This window comes from Balaenoptera borealis (assembly GCF_965194805.1).
Source record: "Balaenoptera borealis genome assembly, chromosome: 17".
Classification (NCBI taxonomy): Eukaryota; Metazoa; Chordata; class Mammalia; order Artiodactyla; family Balaenopteridae; genus Balaenoptera; species Balaenoptera borealis.
In genome coordinates, this window is record NC_138876.1 from 68,631,380 (window position 1) to 68,655,536 (window position 24,157).

At 38.0% G+C, this 24,157-nt stretch overlaps 1 protein-coding gene across 5 annotated transcripts in view; it reads left to right on the forward strand.

Annotated features, from left to right (window-relative positions):
- SLCO5A1 (solute carrier organic anion transporter family member 5A1) overlaps positions 1-24,157 on the forward strand; it is a 131,876-nt gene that overhangs the window by 66,601 nt on the left and 41,118 nt on the right. For 4 of the 5 annotated variants that reach the window (XM_082363417.1, XM_082363416.1, XM_082363420.1 and 1 more), the window contains one exon: positions 7,120-7,284. The exons of the other annotated variant lie outside the window; for it this stretch is intronic. In XM_082363417.1, coding sequence (XP_082219543.1) covers positions 7,120-7,284 — 165 coding nt within the window. The remainder of the gene's footprint in view (positions 1-7,119; positions 7,285-24,157) is intronic. 5 annotated transcript variants of the gene reach the window in all.

Genomic DNA, 24,157 nt, shown 5'->3' on the forward strand with positions numbered 1-24,157 from the left:
ACAAGATAAAACCCCAGAAAAACAACTAAATGAAGTGCAGATAGGCAACCTTCCAGAAAAAGAATTCAGAATAATGATAGTGAAGATGATCCAGGACCTCGGAAAAAGAATGGAGGCAAAGATCGAGAAGATGCAAGAAATGTTTAACAAAGACCTAGAAGAATTAAAGAACAAACAAACAGAGATGAACAATACAATAACTGAACTGAAAACTACACTAGAAGGAATCAATAGCAGAATAACTGAGGCAGAAGAACGGATAAGTGACCTGGAAGACAGAATGGTGGAATTCACTGCTGCGGAACAGAATAAAGAAAAAAGAATGAAAAGAAATGAAGACAGCCTAAGAGACCTCTGGGACAACATTAAATGCAACAACATTCGCATTATAGGGGTGCCAGAAGGAGAAGAGAGAGAGACAGGACCCAAGGAAATAAAGAGATTATAGTTGAAAACTTCCCTAACATGGGAAAGGAAATAGCCACCCAAGTCCAGGAAGTGCAGAGAGTCCCATACAGGATAAACCCAAGGAGAAACACGCCAAGACACATAGTAATCAAAGTGGCAAAAATTAAAGACAAAGAAAAATTATTAAAAGCAGCAAGGGAAAAACGACAAATAACATACAAGGGAACTCCCATAAGGTTAACAGCTGATTTCTCAGCAGAAACACTACAAGCCGGAAGGGAGTGGCATGATATACTTAAAGTGATGAAAGGGAAGAACCTACAACCAAGATTACTGTACCTGGCAAGGATCTCATTCAGATTTGATGCAGAAATCAAAAGCTTTACAGACAAGCAAAAGCTAAGAGAATTCAACACCACCAAACCAGCTCTACAACAAATGCTAAAGGAAGTTCTCTAAGTGGGAAACACAAGAGAAGAAAAGGACCTACAAAAACAAACCCAAAACAATTAAGAAAATGGTAGTAGAAGCATACATATCGATAATTACCCTAAACGTGAATGGATTAAATGCTCCAACCAAAAGACACAGGCTTGCTGAATGGATACAAAAACAAGACCCATATATATGCTGTCTACAAGAGACCCACTTCAGACCTAGGGACACATTCAGACTGAAAGTGAGGGGATGGAAAAAGATATTCCATGCAAATGGCAATCAAAAGAAAGCTGGAGTAGCAATACTCATATCAGATAAAATAGACTTTAAAATAAAGAATGTTACAAGAGACAAGGAAGGACACTACATAATGATCAGGGGGTCAATCCAAGAGGAAGATACAACAATTATAAATATATATGCACCCAACATAGGAGCACCTCAGTACATAAGGCAACTGCTAACAGCTATAAAAGAGGAAATCGACAGTAACACAATAATAGTGGGGGACTTTAACACCTCACTTACACCAATGGAAGATCATCCAAAATGAAAATAAATAAGGAAACAGAAGCTTTAAATGACACAATAGATCAGATAGATTTAATTGATATTTATAGGACATTCCATCCAAAAACAGCAGATTACACTTTCTTCTCAAGTGCACACGGAATATTCTCCAGGATAGATCACATCTTGGGTCACAAATCAAGCCTCAGTAAATTTAAGAAAATTGAAATCATATCAAGCATCTTTTCTGACCACAACGCTATGAGATTAGAAATGAAATACAGGGAAAAAAACGTAAAAAACACAAACACATGGAGGCTAAACAATACGTTACTAAATAACCAAGAGACCACTGAAGAAATCAAAGAGGAAATCAAAAAATACCTAGAGACAAATGACAATGAAAACACGACGATCCAAAACCTATGGGATGCAGCAAAAGCAGTTCTAAGAGGGAAGTTTATAGCTATACAAGCCTACCTCAAGAAACAAGAAAAATCTCAAATAAACAATCTAACCTTACACCTAAAGGAACTAGAGAAAGAACAACAACAACAACAACAAAAACCCAAAGTTAGCAGAAGGAAAGAAATCATAAAGATCAGAGCAGAAATAAATGAAATAGAAACAAAACAATAGCAAAGATCAATAAAACTAAAAGCTGGTTCTTTGAGAAGATGAACAAAACCATTGATAAACCATTAGCCAGACTCATCAAGAAAAAGAGGGAGAGGACTCAAATCAATAAAATTAGAAATGAAAAAGGAGAAGTTACAACAGACACCGCAGAAATACAAAGCATCCTAAGAGACTACTACAAGCAACTCTATGCCAATAAAATGGACAATCTGGAAGAAATGGACAAATTCTTAGAAAGGTATAACCTTCCAAGACTGAACCAGGAAGAAATAGAAAATAAGAACAGACCAATCACAAGCACTGAAATTGAAACTGTGATTAAAAATCTTCCAACGAACAAAAGTCCAGGACCAGATGGCTTCACAGGTGAATTCTATCAAATATTTAGAGAAGAGCTAACACCCATCCTTCTCAAACTCTTCCAAAAAATTGCAGAGGAGGGAACACTCCCAAACTCATTCTATGAGGCCACCATCACCCTGATACCAAAACCAGACAAAGATACTACAAAAAAAGAAAATTACAGACCAATATCACTGATGAATATAGATGCAAAAATCCTCAACAAAATACTAGCAAACAGAATCCAACAACACATTAAAAGGATCATACACCACGATCAAGTGGGATTTATCCCAGGGATGCAAGGATTCTTCAATATACGCAAATCAATCAATGTGATACACCATATTAACAAATTGAAGAATAAAAACCATATGATCATCTCAAAAGATGCAGAAAAAGCTTTTGACAAAATTCAACACCCATTTCTGATAAAAACTCTCCAGAAAGTGGGCATAGAGGGAACCTACCTCAACATAATAAAGGCCATATACGACAAACCCACAGCAAACATCATTCTCAATGGTGAAAAACTGAAACCATTTCCTCTAAGATCTGGAACAAGACAATGATGTCCACTCTCACCACTATTATTCAATATAGTTTTGGAAGTCCTAGCCACGGCAATCAGAGAAGAAAAAGAAATAAAAGGAATACAGATTGGAAAAGAAAAACTGAAACTGTCACTGTTTGCAGATGACATGATACTATACATAGAGAATTCTAAAGATGCCACCAGAAAACTACTAGAGCTAATCAATGAATTTGGTAAAGTTGCAGGATACAAAATTAATGCACAGAAATCTCTTGCATTCCTATACGCCAATGATGAAAAATCTGAAAGAGAGATTAAGGAAACACTCCCATTTACCATTGCAACAAAAAGAATAAAATACCTAGGAATAAACCTACCTGGAGAGACAAAAGACCTGTATGCAGAAAACTATAAGACACTGATGAAAGGAATTAAAGATGATACCAACAGATGGAGAGATATACCATGTTCTTGGATTGGAAGAATCAATATTGTGAAAATGACTATACTACCCAAAGCAATCTACAGATTCAATGCAATCCCTATCAAATTACCAATGGCATTTTTTACAGAACTAGAACAAAAAATCTTAAAATATGTATGGAGACACAAAAGACCCCAAATAGCCAAAGCAGGCTTGAGGGAAAAAAACGGAGGTGGAGGAATCAGACTCCCTGACTTCAGACTATACTATAAAGCTACAGTAATAAAGACAATATGGTACTGGCCCAAAAACAGAAACATAGATCAATGGAACAAGATAGAAAGCCCAGAGATAAACCCATGCACCTATGGTCAACTAATCTATGACAAAGGAGGCAAGGATATACAATGGAGAAAAGACAGTCTCTTCAATAAGTGGTGCTGGGAAAACTGGACAGCTACATGTAAAAGAATGAAATTAGAACACTCCCTAACACCATACACAAAAATAAACTCAAAATGGATTAGAGACCTAAATGTAAGACTGGACACTATAAAACTCTTAGAGGAAAACATAGGCAGGACACTCTTTGACATAAATCACAGCAAGATCTTTTTTGATCCACCTCCTAGAGTAATGGAAATAAAAACAAAAATAAACAAATGGGACCTAATGAAACTTCAAAGCTTTTGCACAGCAAAGGAAACCATAAACAAGATGAAAAGGCAACCCTCAGAATGGGAGAAAATATTTGCAAATGAATCAATGGGCAAAGGATTAATCTCCAAAATATATATGCAGCTCAATATTAAAAAAACAAACAACCCAATCCAAAAATGGGCAGAAGACCTAAATAGACATTTCTCCAAAGAAGACATACAGATGGCCAAGAAGCACATGAAAATCTGCTCAACAGCACTAATTATTAGAGAAATGCAAATCAAAACTACAATGAGGTATCACCTCACACCAGTTAGAATGGGCATCATCAGAAAATCTACAAAAACCAAATGCTGGAGAGGGTGTGGAGAAAAGGGAACCCTCTTGCACTGTTGGTGGGAATGTAAATTGATACAGCCACTATGGAGAACAGTATGGAGGTTCCTTAAAAAACGAAAAATAGAATTACCATATGATCCAGCAATCCCACTACTGGGCATATACCCAGAGAAAACCATAATTCAAAAAGACACATGCACCCCAATGTCCATTGCAGCACTATTTACAATAGCCAGGTCATGGAAGCAACCTAAATTCCCGTTGACAGATGAATGGATAAAGAAGTTGTGGTACATATATACAATGGAATATTACTCAGCCATAAAAAACAACGAAATTGGGTCATTTGTTGAGACATGGATGAATCTAGAGACTGTCATACAGAGTGAAGAAGTCAGAAAGAGAAAAACAAATATCGTATATTAACGCATATATGTGGACCCTAGAAAAATGGTACAGATGAACCGGTTTGCAGGGCAGAAATTGAGACACAGATGCAGAGAACAAACGTATGGACACCAAGTGGGGAAAGCGGCGGGGGGTGGTGGTGGTGGTGGGATGAACTGGGCGATTGGGATTGACATGTATACACTAATGTGTGTAAAATTGATGACTAATAAGAACCTGCTGTATAAAAAAAATATATATATATGCTAAAACAAATTAGCATATAGATATTAGTCATAATTATGAGTTTGAATCTTGAAGAACATGTCAAATTATGCTATGGATTTCCAGTAATATCAGTGAATACATAGGAAATATTCAAAGTTGTATCGCTTATAAAGGCAACCGCCCAGTTATCTGAAAAATTCAAGCATACAAACTATTTCTCTCCCAGATAGGCTGGATAAAGCCAATATTGTATATCTCCTCCTTGTTCTTTTGTTCACATTTTAATTTTTCTTTTAATGGGATTTTTAGTTTATAATCTTATCTAAATCCCTTTAGGATTCTTTAGCTTTAAAGAGCCCCACTTTAAAAAAGATGATCTATTTGGTCCTTCACATTTTTCTGTGGTTTTGCTAAGTCCACCACCACATGGACTACCCTTAATTTTATGACATATGCTTCCTTAATACCTAACTCTCTCCCCGGGAGGAAATCAGGCATCTTTGGAACAGACTTCATTTTCTCATAAGTATATGGATATTGTTTTAGTACAAATTATTGCCGTGATGTAATAAAAAATGTTAATAAATAAATACATTCCGAGAATATTTTTTGAGTGCCCACTGAATGCCAGATCTGTGCCAGGAGCTGGACATACAAAGATATACCAAGGTCCTGCCTTCATGGCATTTACATTCTCTTGAAAGAAGCAGATGGGAAAACATGTGCAGCTACAAAAGAACTGATGAGTATAGATGGCCAGGAACAGCGGGTGGTGGGAGGGCGGAGAAGGAGCACTTCCGTCTGTCTGGAGGGGCTGTGACAGCTTCCTCCAGGAGGGGATTAATCTCGAGACTCAGTGGATGAGCTTGACATTTGCCGATCGGACTTGTGGGGAATACAGTTAATAGCACAGAGATAAGAAAGACCCTGTTGTAGCACAAGGGGGTAACTGTTCTGATAACTGAGAGACTGTACGTGTTGAAAGTAATGCAGCTTACCTTTTCCATGAAGATATGTAAAGATCACACATGTGAGTTAATTCACATTACAAACATGCAAACTATACAAAAGAGAGTATTCACAAGAATCTTTTTTTATTTCTCTTTCCCAATCTTACTCCCATTCACAGCATTTCTTGGCATTATATATATTGAAATGTATACCTTCTACCATATATAAATCCATTGTTTTAGTTTGTTTTTTACCTAAATATTATATATATATATTTATGCACACAGGCATATGTATATTTCTGCAGCAGCTTGCTTTATTCATTAACAAAAATATTTCTTGGAGTTCCTTTTATGCTAGTACATAAAGCTCCATTTCATTTTTAACTACTACATAGTATTTCATTACATGGCTGTGCCATAATTTATGTAAACGTTTCCCATTGATGGACATTTCTTTTTTCCCTTAAATTTTTGCTCTTATAAATAATGCTGTAATGAAAATGCACATACATCTTGAAGCATATATATGGCAAGTTCTGTGAAATAAATGCCTAGATTCAAAAATGAGACTTTTCTCTCTTTCTTGAGAGATGGCTGGATAGGTACTGAGCCCGCACCTCTGGGCTGTCTGGCTCCTTTGGAGATCATTTCTGTTTGTTCCCCAATCCAAAGTCCCTGAGAGTGTCTGACTTGGTGGCCTTATCCCTTATGCCTTTTTAGCTGTATTATTTCCTGTTTCATAATGAGGCTGGAAGAACAGATGTCCCATATCATGTACCAATTCCTCTGCTGTGGGTGTCAGGCCAGAGAGCTGGCATCTCAGAAGTGCGCCTATTCAGGGAAGTGTTAGTTGGGTGAAGTGGAAACTATAATTTAGGACTATATTGCAGGTACTTTATACATTTAGTAGACTTCAGGGTCTTAACAAAGAATACCATTATTTCAGTCAATAAAAAATGCAAATCATTTATTTTAAGCAGTTTTTGAAACAGGAGTCATAGGTTGGGGGTATTTCTTATAAGGATATTTGTGTATGGGTATGTTTTTAGATTCTTTATTAAATTTCCTTATCCTAGTTGAAAAACTAAAAAAAAACCCCCAGATCTATTTAATAAAGGGGATGAGTTCTAATCAGTCATCAATTTTTCCTATATTGCTGAATGGCTATTTCCAGTTCATTTCAAAAGCAGTTCAATTTTCTTTTCTTCTCCATCCCTTGTTTATAACATTCATTTGTCATTTTTGTCATTTTATAGACCTACCAAGAGCAGCTGTCAGGATCTTAAGCAACATGACATTCCTTTTTGTGAGTTTGTCATACACAGCTGAGAGTGCCATTGTAACTGCTTTCATTACCTTCATTCCCAAGTTCATCGAGTCACAGTTTGGTATTCCAGCTTCCAATGCCAGCATCTACACTGGTAAGGCACTGCCGTTAGAACTCCTTGAAACCATGATCATTTTTGATCACTAAACTAAAATGCAATGAGTAAAGAGAAAGTTTGTTCTAACATCAAGGTGTTAAATTCAAGTTCATGAAGAGCAATCTTCCCCCACCTCAGATTTTAGGAGGAGGAAGTCTTTGAATGTTTTCTCTTCGATTCAGATTGTACTAAAGTGTAACATTTTCACCAACTGTGTTTTGGAAAAGGGAGAACTTTGCATATTTGTGTTTTTACGGTTCTCAGTTCAAAAGAATGAAATGGGCAAACTTAAATCTGAATAAATCTTTTCATGGTCTGACATGAGTCTGAAAGTGTTAAATTTAAAAAAATTGATGATCTGAAATATAGATCATCTTCATGGATTTTCCATTCATAAATGTGAACAGGTTTTAATTGCATTACTGGAGGTGCTTGAAGTTAGAAAGGCAATCTATGAATTTTGTTTTAGATGATGTTTTGTGTTGGTACCTAGACCCATAATACTTAGTGCTCAAATCTTTTTTTTTCCATAGTAAATTGGGTGCTCAGAAATGTGGGGACATGAATTCTCAGATATTGGGATTTTCAGTGTATTATATCATGTAATATCCTGGATGTTTCCTTAGTGATTTCAAAGATGGTCAAATGACTGTATCTACCTAAGGCTCAATTTATTAATAAAGTATATTTAAGCAGTTAAGTGGAGAATTACAAGAGCTTTTGCAATGGCCGGCTCCCACTTTTCTCCTCCACGTCCACATTCAAACCCAGCAAGCTTGGATTATATGAAAATTAGCAGACAAAATTATATTATTGTATTGATAGAAAAAGAAGTTGAACTATTTGGGTAATCATTTTGTTCTCTATTTCATTTTGCCCATAAAAAGACATACATATTGGGTTGTGGGTCCATGATAGCAAATCTTTTTATAAAGAGTATACTGCTATGGACATTGTAATTGTCACCTATAAATCTGTTTTTTTCGGTTGGTTTTAAATAATATATGTTTTGCTTATATTAAGGTAAAATTTACAGATCACATTATAATTTGGTTGTCAGAAATCCTGAACATCCCATTTTTTGTTTAATTCTTACACTAACCTTTGTTGAGCAACAATTCTTGGACAGGGAAACCACGAGTTGTCTTGTTGTTAGATCTGAAGCCATGTAACTGTCAAATGTGGTCTCAGTATTTCCCACGCTAAGTTTCAGTATTAGAGGTGTTACTGGAAAGAAGGTTCATAGTCAAATAAATTTGGGGCTTGCTGAGTTAAACAAAATATTATAGAATCCTTTGCTGCTGGACTTTTCATAACCCTTAATATACCAATGTGCATTGTGAAACTCCCAAAGGAAAGTTCAAAGTACAGTCTCTCCCAAATTTATTTGACCATGAAATCTGACTTCTTTAAGGCATTCTTTCTCATGAATAGTGTTCTTCAGGACACACATCAGGAATCACTCTTAGTGCAGCCTGTGTGTCGCTGTCCCAGCCAGGCCAGGGAGCAGAGCCTTCTGAATCATCCCATTTCCCTCCAGATGCACCATTTGGACCTCGAGAGTTACCAGGCTGTGGTCCAGTGCTGAGCTGGGTAGGAATTGACGCGTATTGAACCCATATTGACCAAGGCCATCTCTTAATTACTGGTTGAGGTAGAGGCTAGATAGACAACTTTCTGTGGACCTGGGGTCTTTGGCTGCAGAGTTCCACAGAGATGTGGTCAAGGCAGTGGTCACTGAGTGTGGCCTCCTTGGTGAAGAGGGTAAACGATTGAATAAAACTAAATCATGGAATTTGTTCATCTGACGTTCCAACATCTGGGTTAAAAAGAAGCAGTATCACACAGTGCCAATGCCATTCTGGTTTTGTCATCAGCAGCTTTTTTTGTTTTTGATCCTTGCCAATGCAATTTATACAGTGTTTGGTAGTCTTCGGTGTTTTGATAAAAGGCCTTTCATTTCCAGCTCACATACTTTTTCCTTCCTTTCCAGACAGATAACAAATAATAATAGTCAAGAGATAGTCAGATTGATTAAGAGTAGAGGGTGGCTTGTCGTATTACAGTAAAATTAAACAGGGATGATACCTCTTTTTAAAACTTACCTTGATTTTTTGAATTTGTATCAATTGAATCCTTCTTACTCTCTAAGCGGAGATTTGTATTTTTTAAGGACTTATTTAATTTAATCTTTTGTATTTAAACCCTGTTCCATGCACTTAAGTGACATGGAGAATTAAGAAATGTATCTGAAGATGAATTTAAAAATAGTTTAAATTTCTCCTCTGACAAAGTTTTCGAGTTAAAGTTCTTTCTTCATTTAAAAAAATCACCTGACCCTCCATAGCAGTTTGCTTGTGTTGTGTTATATGGTAGAGATGAAACTCTGTACCCGTATCAAAGATGGGCCTTTGCTCACTCGCCCTCTCTCATAGCCATTGAATACCGACTCCGGGCACGGTGCTGTGCCGTGTGTGTGTGGTGTGTGGTGTGTGTGGTGTGTGTGTGGTGTGTGCCGTGTGTGTATGTGTGTGTGCATGTGTTGTGTGTGTGCATGTGTTGTGGGTATATGTGTGTTTTGTGTGGAGTGTATGTGTTGTGTGTGTGGTGTGTGTGTGTGTGTTGTGTGTGTGGTGTGTGTATGTGTGTGTTGTGCATGGTATGTGTGTGTGTGTTGTGTGTGTGTGGTGTGTGTGTGTGTGTAGGTGGGTGGACACGGGGCGGGGCAGATATAAAGGCTCAAACCTGGACCTTAAGTTGCTTACAGATCTAAGAGGAGAGAGACAGCTTACAAAATAAGTTTAGAAAAAGCTGTTTAAATAAATGAATGGAAGCTGTGGGCCACAGAGATTATTTTGGCTGGCGGCGTGGCGGTGTTGAACTGCATGTCATGGCGGAAATGGCTTTTAACCAGGCTTTTATGGAGAAGTAGAAGTGGACCGTTTGGAGTTTGGAGGTAAGGCGTTTGCTCTCTGTGCAGGACCAACTTGAACAAAGGCAAAGAGCAGGGAAGGCTGAGGCTTGTTCTGGCTCCAGCCAGCACCCCCGGCCCCACCCCTGGCCCCACAAAAGCTTTCCTCGGACAGACATGAGAGGGCTATAAAGGCAAGCAGGTGGGAGGTGGGCTGGGTGGCGGTGGAGAGATGCATGCTTTCAGGTATTGCTGGGGGGACACCTTCAGCACCACGGGGCTCATCTCGTCATCACATTGGGGGCCCCTGTGCCCTGAGAGGAGGTGGTGACACTCATGAGTGTGTCACTAAAACACCTTCAGCCCACTGGTGTTCGTTTCTGTGCAGCAGTGGATCTGTGGTCACGTTGCACCCTCCCTGTTTATGGTCTTTCTGCTGACTCACTTAGGGTCACATTTATTGAATGAAATGAAATACTATGAAGTTGATATTTTGGAAAAGCCTGAAATAGCGGGAAAAGCCCTGCAGGAGGAGTTAGACGGAGCGGTCTTGAACCCTGCCCTGCTGGTCACCAACTCTGTGACTTTGGGCAGGTCACTTAACTCCCTGAACTTCGGCTAAAACTGAACTTTATCTGTCTGATGAGGATAATATCTCCCCTCTCTCTGTGTCAGTGTTGTTGTGAGGATCAAATGAAGTAGTAAATAATGATTTGTTCCAGAGCTTACCTAACTTCAATAGGTACAGCAGTATAAATTGAAAAATATAACTTAGTCATGTATTCTAGGAAATAAAATTATTTATGATGATGATGACAGCACCTTACATTTGAAGTCCTGCATCTTGAACAGGTCTGAGAATGAAACCTCTGTAATAATAGTGATGGTAATAAAATGACTGATAATATTTGTTGAGTGTTTGCTAAGTAGAAGATGCTGAGTATTTTTATACGTAAAACATCATTTAATGCCTATGCAGTAGGTATTATTGATTATGCCCATTTTCCAGATGAGGAAACAAAGGTCCAGAGAGGTTTAAATAACTTGCTTGAAGACATGCAAACAGTAAGAGCCAGGAGCCTGGAGTCTTGTACTCCTCGGAGTATATAAATGTGCATATGTGATTTTTATTGAAATACTATAATAGGCATATTCTATTGTCATAATTTCCAGTTAGTTTGTGGGGGGGGGTTTGTGTTTTTTTTAACTATTTCTGGAGAAATGATAGTCTAAGATTCTACTTGGCCACCAAACCATGGTCAACAACATTTGCTTTTAGAGCACCGTGGTCTCTCAGCATCACCTTGGCTTTCCTGGGATTCCACCCTTTGTGTGCAGAATTATGAAGAGTTAGCCATTCGTTTGTCTTTACAACGGAACTAGCCTTGGAAAACTCTATTTTGTTTTTCACTGGAGAATAATCAAGATACTGGGTTGACCAAAAAGTTTGTTTGGGTTGAATGAATTTTTGGCCAACCCAATACTTTTTTTCTGTGTCTTGAAAAGATAAGGGGATTAGGTTGGGGTGTGATTTTTAAAAATAGACTGTAATTTTTATTGCTTTCTAATTAACCAAATATTTGCCACCTGTCTCCAACCACTGATTTCGAGTCGTTGACGAGAGTCAAGGCGGTGCCCCTGAACTCAAATTGCAGCCTCAGATTTGCCGCGTCTTTAGATGCAAGTGAAGCATGAACATGCTTTGATTGGTTTCATTCTTCTGAGAGCATTAACAGCTTTTCTAGACCCGTTCTTCTATGAGATAGTTTTTAAAATTCATTTTGTACTAATTTTATAATTGTATACAAAGATTTTTTTAACGTTAAAATTAACCTTTTAAATGCAGATAGACTGTATTAGGTGTGGACGTACTGTAGCATCACTGGCTATTTCCAAGGTCAGGCGATGAGGTTTGGCTCTGCGAGATGTATGAACACCACACTTAAACTCGATAGAAGATGAAGGTCCCCTGCAAACCAACATCCTGCAGCAGCTGCTAGAGTCTTCTCCCTTCTGTAATGTTAAACAATCTTGAGATGAACAGAGGCTATTAGGAACTAAGAGAGACAATGATAGGTTTTTTTGAGCAGAGAGGTATTTATCACACCGAATTACATTAGTTTTTCTTCAATGCCAATTAGAACTTTGGTAGAAGATTATAGTGGACAGTATGTCAGGATACTCAGATTCTGTTTGTTCATTGACCAATTAATTTAAGACATGTTCGAGTGCTTACCTTGTGGCTGGTTCTTAGCCAATGCACTCATGGTGGCAGTTAAGCAGGGTTGAGTTGCTTAAGAAGACTCAGAGGACCCCAAATGACAACTGCTACACATGGATACTACACAACTATAGCATCAAAGTAAGAATGGACTGGGACTTCCCTGACGGTCTAGTGGTTAGGACTCCGCGCTTCCACTGCAGGGGTCACGGGTTTGATCCCTGGCCAGGGAACTAAGATCCCGCAAGCCAAAAACAAACAAACAAACAAACAAAGTAAGAATGGACTTTGCATCCACAGGCGGTCTCTGAAGGGCGCAGCAGGACCCACTTTCTCTCTTATCTCAGGCACCAGTGACATGTGCAGGGGACACCCAGGAAGCAGAATCTACATGGAGTCTCAGCTGGAGCTTTTTATATTTTTGAAATACTTTTTATATTTTGAAATACTTTTTATATTTTAAAATACTTCTTATATTTTTATTTCTTCTATATTTTGCTGGTCACATAGGTTCTTGCTCTGTACAGTCTCAATAGTAGAACTCTCCAGGGGGTCTTAGCACCGCCATGTACAGAACCATCGTGCTCACTGTCATCAATAAAGGATGCTGGGGGCTTCCCTGGTGGCGCAGTGGTTAAGAATCCGCCTGCCAATGCAGGGGACACGGGTTCGAGCCCTGGTCCAGGAAGACCCCACATGCTGCGGAGCAACTAAGCCCGTGCGCCATAACTACTGAGCCTGCGCTCTAGAGCCTGTGAGCCACAACTACTGAGCCCGCGTGCCACAACTACTGAAGCCTGCGCGCCTAGAGCCCGTGCTCCATAACAAGAGAAGCCACCGCAATGAAGAGTAGCCCCCGCTCGCTGCAACTAGAGAAAGCCCACACAAAGCAACGAAGACCCAACACAGCCAAAAATAAATAAATTAATTAAAATAAAATAAAATAAATGATGCTGATGAGCTGGGACAAACCATCCCCAAACTTCCCGGATCCATGGTTACAAAGTGACAATATTTATGCGTCTCACACCTTGACCTGCACACACACACTCTTAATTCCGTAGGACCGCTCAGGCCTTCTGACGTTACCTCTCAGAGCTCCCCGAGGGCTACGGTGGTACCTAAGGTGGAGAGTGTCTTTGCCCTCATGCCGCTAACCCATTGTCTGGTTTTAGGCTTATCACTGTTTCTCTCCAGGTCTGTTTTCTAATCTAGAAAACAATAATTTGGACTAGAATGAACTCTATGACTTCTTCCTGCTTGAAAAATCTTAGATTAAATAATTTTCCCAAGGCCACAAGTACCAAATAAACTTATTCTTACATCGCCCTGTAGAGTTACATGATTTTCTTACAAGGGAAATAGTTAATGAGCAATTCATCACTGCGGTATTTTTAGTAATGGTGCATCACCACAGACTTCGACCATGTCCAGCATGCATGTGATCTCTTTTTCTTTTAGGTGGGGAGTGTGATGTAGTCCACGGACTTCTTTTTGAATCCCAGCTCTGTCACTTAACTAAATGCATGATTTTAGCCAAGTCCCTTAACCACTCTCTCTCAGTTTCTCATTTGTAAAATGTGAATGATCCTCTCCTAGGGCTACTGACAAAAGTTAAATGAGATAATGATATCTTAAAACATTTGGTATATAGTCATAGGTGCTCAATACAAATTGGTTTCCCCCTTTTCATGTTGTAAGACTGTGTTAAATTTAAGTCCCCATTAAAGAGTTTCGTTAGATTTTCTGACAAACATTTAAAACAAACATTGTATTAGTCTAATTTAGAGTGGTATTCGAAGGCATTTTGCTAAATCTCACCTGTTAAGAGAAGTAATACATTCAAATGAAATTGTAAGGAGTGCCGATCATAGGAGTAAAGTGGCAGAAATCTTCTAGGGCAGCAGATAGGCAGGAGGTGTTGGGAAGGAAAGTTCACAACATAGTGCATCATCAATCAATCTCTCTCTGTCTCTGTCTCTCTGTCTCCCCATCTGTCTCTCTCTTTGAATTGCTCTAAGTCAATTTCCCAAATGACCAGCCTCCTGTTTGGCCAGTTCTCCAAACCATTATTTCTTTTGTGATTCTTTCTCTTTATTTACCAATTATCAGAGTAAAAAATTTTGTTCTAGCAAATTGGTATAGTGACCAGTAAATTTTAAAAAAATATGATGAACACATGGCTTTTTATATGTTTGATGTACTTTAATCTACTGCAATCATTATTCTTTTTGATGCTCCAGTTGTTCAGTCTTTGGCCACTGGGAGCCCCTTCAAGCTAGCATCTGTAACATTTGGAATGACCTCAGTAGTTTTTATGGTTTCCTGCCCTAGACCTGGGATCAGTCACACTTTTCCAAGGAGTCTTGGTTCCTTTTAGAGGAAAGTGATCTTTGGAGATCACCATCTGGGCCCTGGGTGTGCTCGTTGCTACAAGATTGTCATTGTTTCTAGGCCTTTTTGTTTTTAATAAAAAGAGAAAAACAAATCATGAAGTTATATTGATATTTCCACTTCAAATGTAAGATTACAGGTTATTACTTAACTTCTTTGATATTATATCTCTTTAATACTGAAAATCTTTCTTCCTAATAACTTTTACATAATTACTATATCCAAGTGTGTGTGTATGTGTGTGTAATGGTTTCAAACCAACTATCAGTGTTACTACTAACTATGAAATATGAAATGCAGTTTTAGACATCTTTGTGGTTCTTTCTGTCCATAGGCTATCTCTTAGGGATTTGCAAAATACCGTGACCTAGTTATTTGAAATAATTCTTCTCTGTTTGGTTATGCCCACAACCCGGTATGCTGTGGAGATTTATTTGCTTTAATTTGTTTTCAGTTTTTAGGGATTACTTTATTTTTCTATTTTTAAGCTACATTTGTTTTTTTAAATTATGTAAGACATTTATATGATTTGAAAGTCAGAACCATAAGACAAAGGACATTCAGAGAAGCCTTGCTTTCATCCTGGTTTGCTCCAATTCTCTCTCTTCCTCTACAGGTAGCATTTTATTAGTTCCTCCCTCTTTTGTTTCTGTTTGAATATGTAAGTAAATATGAGTATTATGTATGCGATAAATAAATATGCACCCGTATTTTAGCGTTTCCCCTTCTCTTACCCCAAAGTTGGCATTCTCTACACTCTGTCCTGCACTGTGGCAACGTCAGAGGCCTTGCTCGTGTCTTTCACAGGCACACAGTTCTCTCAGTTTGCCTTTATCCTGGCAAAGAAGCTAATTCCAGCCAGGCGAGGGAGACTGAGAGCTCATGACTCTACTTGTCGTATAATACTCAGTCCTTACCCCCTACCCCTGCCAAGGTTTAGCAGATTGTTACAAAGATCAACAGAGAGAATCTTTCTGAAACCCCTTTGAAAAATCGGTATAGCTTTTGGGAATCCAAATAAACTTGGAGTCTTTCCTTCAGTAGGGGCCTGTGCTGTGAGGGTAGAAGCCTGGGACCTTTGTTAGATCCCACTCTTAGCTGGGCTCAGGGACAGAGCGGGGCTGTCTGTGCCTCATTTTCAGTCCTCCCCACGGTACTACAGTGGAGGCCCTACTCTCTCCAGCACAGAGTAGCTAAAACCAAGGTGTACGGAGCAATTTTTGTAAGCTATACACCGAAGCAGCCCATAATACAGGTCCACAATATAGAGATTGAGCTGGTCCACAGAGAAGCTGCTTATAGTTTAGAATTTTTATTGCACTCATTCTTTCCCCTCCAACTTTTAATGTATTGGGTGAGACATATAGTACAGGTTTGGAGGGAGGCAGATCTTATTGAAATTCCCGCTTTTTCTCTTCATCCATCCATCCATCCATTGGCCATCCATGCACAAATATTTATAAAGCTTCTTCTATGAGCCTGGCACTGTGCCAGGTGCTGGAAAAACCACAATGAGAACACAGAGGGATCCCATCCTCAAGGACCGTACAGTATAGTGACCCCAGTGGGCTGCCTGTGTCCTTGGATAAGTTCCTTAACTTTTAGGAGAGAGGTTGTGATGATTAAATGAGGGGATGTAGATGGTGTGCTTAGTACAGTGCCTGGAAAGTAGCTTCTAGTAATAACTGCAGTACTCACTTTATGAGATACTCTCTGGAAAATGAATCTAAGGCAAAAGAATGAAGCTAGGACTTAGGATATGTGGAAACATTCATTGGAAAGATTACCTGGGAGAAATTGATTGGAAGAGTAAGAAGAGAGAAAAATGGCTAAAGGTAGTGGGGAAAATGAAAGAGAAGGCAAGAGACCTGATATTAACATGAAGGCTGAAGGATTATTTCATCTGAACTGCTGGAGGCTTGGAGATGTAATATAAATGATACCAGTGCAATTGCTTTAAGAGTGAAACACATTGTATGTGAAACTGATTTCAGTTGAATCAGTGTTGAGCTAGGGATAAATCTTTATATCTCTGATTTATTTATTCTCCTTTATTTTTCAACCTCAAATGAGTCTATTTTTCACTACTCTTAGGAGGGAGAAATACATTTTAAGTGTTTTAATTTTCATGTTTGAGCATAGTGCAGTGAAACGTCAGTTGATCAGATCTCTCAGAGGAAATGTTTTCGTTTCACCTATCTTTGATGATTAATAGCAGAGTCCTTACGTCTGGGGTTTCTTTTCTGTGTGCCCGCGCACACGTGCATGCACACGTGCGCAAACACACACACACATATAAAGACAAACATCACTTATAAGGGATTTTCTGGGCTCAGAGGACATTCAGATCAGTTTTCTCCAGATTTCTGCATCTATATCCATCGCCCCTTGATGATCAGTGAGGTCCCAGAATGGCCCAGAGCTCCCTTAAGAGCTTTAGTTATCAAAAAATACTATATTCTGTTCACAGAGCAGGATTCATTTTTGTATAAAAGTTGAACTGAGAAAGATTAGGGAGCTTTTCTAAAGGACTGAAAACCCAGGGGAAAGAATGAAGTGTCAGGAGCAAATGTAAAAGCGTTTCCGCTAACAAGTGCGTCACGTCCTTGGTTAAATCACATCCAAGATACACCCAGTGGATCTGATGAATGACTGAAGGTAAACATTAACCTCTCTGGCCCTCAGTCTCATCTTGGGAACGAGGGATTGAATTAGACAAGCTTTCACCAAAGCTCAACTAACAGACCTCCCACTGTCTCCCCTACCCCACCCCCAACCTCACAAAATCCTCTGATTTTTGTGAGCAGCTTCTTTTTCTAGGCATTCAAGTTAGTTATTGTCTTACCATCTTACTCTGGATATATGTAATACTTTTCCCTGGCACTTTAAATTTCTTTTACAGGTATATTGATTTTTTTTCTCCTTTGGTGCGTGTGATGGAACTGAGGTTGAACTGCCACGCTTTTTGCCTTTTTTGAAGGGACTATCAAAGAGCAAGGTACCTTGATGATTCAGTCTCTCCTTTTAAGAACTCAGGAACTTTTTACTGAGCATGGTCCTGTTTTAGCAGGTTCCTACCCTACTAAAGTGAGGTGATCCCTATCTGCTTTGTAGTGAGTCAACATCTTATAAGAGAAAGGTGATGAATTTTGGAGTCATCAGGTCTGGGTTCAACCTCTGCCCACTTATTCGCCACCTTGGGTGAGTTAACTAATTTCTCTGGTCTCAGTCTTACTAGTTGTGAAATGGTGTAATCATAGCCATTTTACAGGGCTGTTGAATTTATAAAAAGTTTAAAAATGACTTATTAAGCGTAAAGAGCAACCCAAGTATTAATTATTAATGAGAATGACCCTGGCTTTCATCTCTATTCATCAAATATTCCATTCTCCATAATAGGACAGGAGAACCAGGATTATTATTGAAAGAGATGAGGAAGGGAGGAAAGTAGGGGCTGGAGTATAATATTGTCCATTTTGTTGATAGGTTAATAAAGGTATAGGCACTAACTGAAGAATTCACGGCCTCACAGCTAGTGGCAAACTGGGGCTGGAGACAAACTGTTCTGACTCCCAGCTCATGTCACCATTTCTCATTTCCTCAGAGATGCTGTTAACTCGTAGAAATCATGTCCAGACCTGATGAATATCTTGGCTCTTAAGTATGGCCACGATATAGTTATACCACACGGGCAGGAAATACCTTACTCTTTTCAACTAAATAATGAAACATGTGCTTGGACATTATTAGAAGTTGAAGTGATGTCCTCTTGTAACCTGAACCATCTCATGATGGACCACAGAAAATTTGCTTTGCTGTCAGGTTCAACTTCTCATTGTGGCATCTTTCCATTGGCCAGAAGGTAGAGCATGGGGTTATTTGCATTTGTTACTGTTCGACTGATTAGATTTCAGGCGAATGGTTAATTTTTTTTCAAGTCATCATATTGAGAGAGTTCCCTGGCAGTTCAGTGGTTAGGACCCGGCCCTTTCACTGCCCTGGTCCAGGGAACTAAGACCCCCCGTAAGCCATGCGGCATGGTCAAAAAAAAAAGTCATCGTATTGAAATTTTTCTTATGTTTCTATTTGCAATAAAGATGAATATAATTTCTGTTGGTTTTTTGATTAAAGCGTATATTTAAAAACATTATAGGTGCATACTTCTCTTACCTGTGCAAGGAACGATTTGTGTATAATTGTTTTGTATAGAGTAGTTCAATATTATTTTGCCATATCTTCCTTAAATTTGTTTGAAGTATATTCTATGTAAATACCAAACCCTTTTGGAAATGCAGTCGAACTTGGTGGAATCATTCAGACCTTGAGTAGCTGTGTAATTAATTGTCCATATCCTTTGATAAGATTTTCTCATAGCACATCTGTATTTGTGACATTACAAGTTTTTTGTTATTGTTCTTATTTCAGCCTTGTTCTCAGAGATAGTTATTCATGTAATCAATAGGTTGATAGTTGTAGTTATAAGATATATATATATCAGCAAACTGTCAATTTGTACTTAACTTTTATTTATTTGAACAGAGTCATTGGCATTAACTTTGCTGGGCAAAGCATTCTACACATTAATTGAAGATTTTTAGGGAGCATGTTTAAGATAATTAAGAAAACAAACTTACAGTTGCCTCAAGTACTGTAAAAGCATCAGGTGCATTTTTAGAGCTGACAGCTAATAGTAGATAAGTCTTTATTTGTTTTTAGATCAGAGTCCCAAGAATCTCGGAATAAGGTGTCAGTAGAAATTTTGTGTTAACATAAAACATCTGCCTGGTGGAATTTTGCCCAATGATATGTGCTCCCAGCCCGTCTTAGGGTCATAACCTTCAAGAAAGAAGGGTCATCATCAGGGGATAGGTAGTAATCTCTGTAGTAAACTCCCAAATTCTGTGGTTCTATGATAACAGACAAACAAAAACCCCAAACAATTAATTTCATATTATGTGGGAATAACTGTGAAAATGTTAGTAAACTCTAAAACAGGGGTCCCCAACCGCCAGGCCACGGACCGGTACCAGTCTGTGACCTGTTAGGAACCGGGCCGTACAGTAGGAGGCGAGCGGCGGGTGAGCCAGCGAAGTTTCATCTGTATTTACAGCCGCTCCCCGTTGCTTGCATTACCGCCTGAGCTCCACCTCCTGTCTGCATTATGGTGAGTTGTACAATTATTTCATTATATGTTACAATGTAATAATAATAGAAATAAAGTGCACAATAAATGTAATGCACTTGAATTGTCCTGAAACCATCCTCCCACCACCCCTCATCTGTGGAAAAATTGTCTTCCACAAAACTGGTCCCTGGTGCCAGAAAGGTTGGGGACCGCTGCTCTAAAACACTTGCTAGTAAATACTAAAACACAGTGTTCCTTCCTGCTCTAACAGGCTGAAACTTGAGTCACACCTGTTAAATTGCCTTCTTTTTTTTGTTCTGTCCACTTCCCCATCTTTAATGGCTGCTTTCAGTTCCAACCCAGTTGTTTCAGATGTCAGCTACTCCTCTCCAGCTTTGAGTAGAAAAACACTGCATTTGGCATGTGCCTTGCATATCCTTCATTTTGGTGAAAAGAAAAATGTGAAAAGATACAGGGCTACCTTTGAACCTGGTGGAGCGCCCCCTAGTGTAATATCTGGGCTTGAATGTGAACCAGTGACCGTCATACTGGGAGAGGAGCCAGTGGCTATTAGTTGGGAGGTACATTGAAATTGCACTGATTGTTGCTACACTGTATTTTTTTTTCATTTGCTGGTTCACTTGTATCATTTGGGGTGAAATTTAAAATATTTATCGCATTTTCTTATTCTTTTAGCTTTTGAAGATCTACTGTTGCCTTCCAAAGAGAAGTTTTACTTGAAAATGTGTGATTTTATTCTTCAACACTAAGAGTAGATAAGGTCTGAACAATGAGGGAAAGAGACTGTTTTGCTGAGAGATTTAGAGACGCATCAGTTGATGGGGCTTGTTATTGCATTAGGAAGGCACACAAGAACAATGTCATCTGTTTCTTTTCTATTGCTTTCAACCCAATGGCTATTTTTATACAGTGATTAATTAATGGATTTCTGAAACCTAAGTTCTCATCAACAGTAGGTTTGGTGTTCTCCAAAGATACTCAAACCATTAGATTACTAGATTATGTTTCCATTCATAAAACTTATTTTGTGGATTTCATTACCTGTGGAATTATGCATGTCATTTGAAACAAAACATCTTTATTTTAAAGTGTAGTATGTATAGCATACTGGTTAAGATTTCCATCTCAACTGTCCCTGCTTTGTCCAAAGTTCTTAGTTTTTCTGACTTAAGCTATCTCATTCAGCAAGCAAGTTAGTGTAAGCTTTGAATATTCTTCTAGTTATAAAATGTTCTGACCTTTAATAATCTTGGCTCTCAGTAAACGTATTTTAATGGATGGATGAAAACTGTGTAATTGGGGGGATCATTTATTTTCTATGCATGCTGTATTTTCTTTCCTCCAAGTTTTTGCTCAAATGGTCCCTTGTCAATGAGACCCTACCCAGTAATACCCCATTTAAAAATGCAACTCCTTTCCCAGAACTCCTGATTTTCCTTGCTAGGCTGAACATTTTTCTCTATGGTGCTTTTTACCTTCTAACATTCAGTACAGTTTGCTTAGTTATTGGTTTATTGTTTATTGTCTCTTTTCCCCACAGTAGATTGTAAACTCAGTCAGGGCAGGGTTTTTTTGTCAGCTTTATTCACTAAGTACCTTCAGAGTCTGGAACAGAGCCAAGACATAGTAGATACTCAGTAAATGTTTTCTGTTAAATTAAATATATGTTTTAAAAATCATATATTTTTATGAGCTTTCTGAAAGTTATACCTAACATATTTGTAAATAACACAAAAATGAATTTTAGCTCGACTACTATTTAAAAGATTGGAGATTTAAAAACAATGCCATAAAGGGCATCTACAAAAAATCCACATCATACTTAGTAATGAAAGACTGGATGCTTTCCTCTTAAGATCAGGAACAAGACAAGGATGTCTGCTCTTGGCACTTCTATTCATCATTGCACTGGAGATTCTAGCCAGGAAAGTAGGGCAAGAGAATGAAATAAAAGACATTCAGATTGGAAAGAAAGATGTAAAACTATCTCTATTCATAGATTATGCAATCTTGTATAAAGAAAATCCTAAGGAGTGCACTAAAAACTTATTAGAACTAGTAAATGAGTTTAGTGAGATTGCAAGATACAAGATTAATACAGAAATACCTTGGAGATATTGTGGGTTAGGTTCTGCAATTAAGCAAATATTGCAATAAAGCAAGCCACACAATTTTTTTTTTTGTTTCTCAGTGCATATAAAAGTTATGTTTACTGGAGTCTATTAAGTGTACAATAGGATTATGTCTAAAAAACAATGTAAATACCTTAATTAAAAATATTTTATTGCTAAAAAATGCTAACCATCATCTGAGTTTTCAGTGAGTCATAATCTTTTTGCTGGGGGAGGGCTTGAAATGTTGCAAGAATTACCAAAATGTGATGCAGAGAGACACAAAGTGAGCAAATACTGTTGGAAAAATGGCACTGGTAAACTTACTTGACTCAGGGTTGTCACAAACCTTCAATTTGTAAAAAATGCAGTATTTGCGAAGTGCAATAAAACAAGGTATGCCTGTATGCAAACATCAATTGTATTTCTATACACTAGCAATGAACAAAAAAGAAATTAAGGAAACAATTGCATTTACACCAGCATGAAAGAATGAAATACTTAGAAATAGATTTAACAAAAGAAATGCAAAACTTATATTCTGAGACCCACAAAATATTGTTTAAAAATTAAAGAAGACCTAAATAAATAGAAACACATCTCATGTTCTTGAATTGGAACACAATGTTACTAAGATGGCCATACTCACCAGATAGATTCAACAAATCCCTGTCAAAATTCCAGCTGGCTTCTTTGAATAAATTGACAGGCTGATCCTAAAGTTCATTTAGAAATGCAAGTGACCTAGAATAGCCAAAACAATCCTGACAAAGAACAAAGTTGGAGCACCTAGACTTCTTGATTTCAAGACTTAATAAAAAGCAACAGTAATCAAGACAGTATGGTACCTACTTAAAGTAGACATAAACATCAATGGAACAGAATTGAGAGTCCAGAAATAAACCCATACATCTCTAGTCAACCAATTTTCAACAAGGATGTCAAGACCATTCAATGAGGAAAGAATAATCTTTTCAAAAAATGTTACTGGGGTAACTGGATAGCCACATGCAAAAGAATGTAGTTGGACCTCTACCTCACACCATATATATAAAAATGAACTCAAAATGGAGCAAAGATCTTAATGTAAGACCTAAAATTATAACACTCTTAGAAGTAAACAAGCATAAATAAATCTTTGTGACCTTGAATTAGATAACGCGACCAAAGAAAAAATAGATAAATTGGATCTTACCAAAATTAAAAACTTTTATACATCAAAGGACACCACCAAAAAAGTTAAAAAACAACCCACAGGATGGGAGAAGATATTTGCAAAACACATATCTGATAAGGGACTTGTATTGCTTATACAGAATTTATATTCTACATGAGGAATTCTTTTTTTGGAATGTTTATAGCTGCTTTATTCACAGTAGCCCCAAACTGAAAACAATCCAAATGTCCATCAACTGGTGAGTGGACAAACAAATTGTGGTATATCCATACTAATTCAGCAGTAAAAATGAATGTAATATTAATACATGCAAAAGTATGGATGAATCTCAAAAACGTTATGCTAAGAGGTCAAACAAAAAAGACTATATATCATATACCATTTATATAAAATTCTACAAAAGGCAAAACTAAAGTGACAGAAAGCAGATCAGTAGTTGCCAGAGGTTAAGGGTCAAGAGATGGGACCAGTTGCAGAGGCGCATGAGGGAACATTTTCAACTTGCACAAATACATTGAGTCTACCCGTCCATGGACCAGGCCTGGGTTTTTCTCCTTCCCATCAGCTGCTTGTTGCAAACCTCCGCAGAAGCTGTAGGTGAAGCTGATGGAGAGGCCTCAATGCAACAGAGGTAGGAGACATGGAATTTGGGTCCTATTTGTACCTTACATGAAGAATTCTTAAAATTCAATAATAAAAAGAAAAATAACCCAATTAAAGAAATGGGCAAAGGATCTGAATTGATATTTCTCCAAAGAGGATGTACAAATGGCCACATGAACAGATGCTCAGTCTTATTAGTTATCAGGGAAATACAAATCAAAGTCATAATGAGATACCACTTTACACCCGCTTGGATGTCTGTAATCAAATATTATTTGTGGAAATAACAAATGCTGGTGAAGATGTG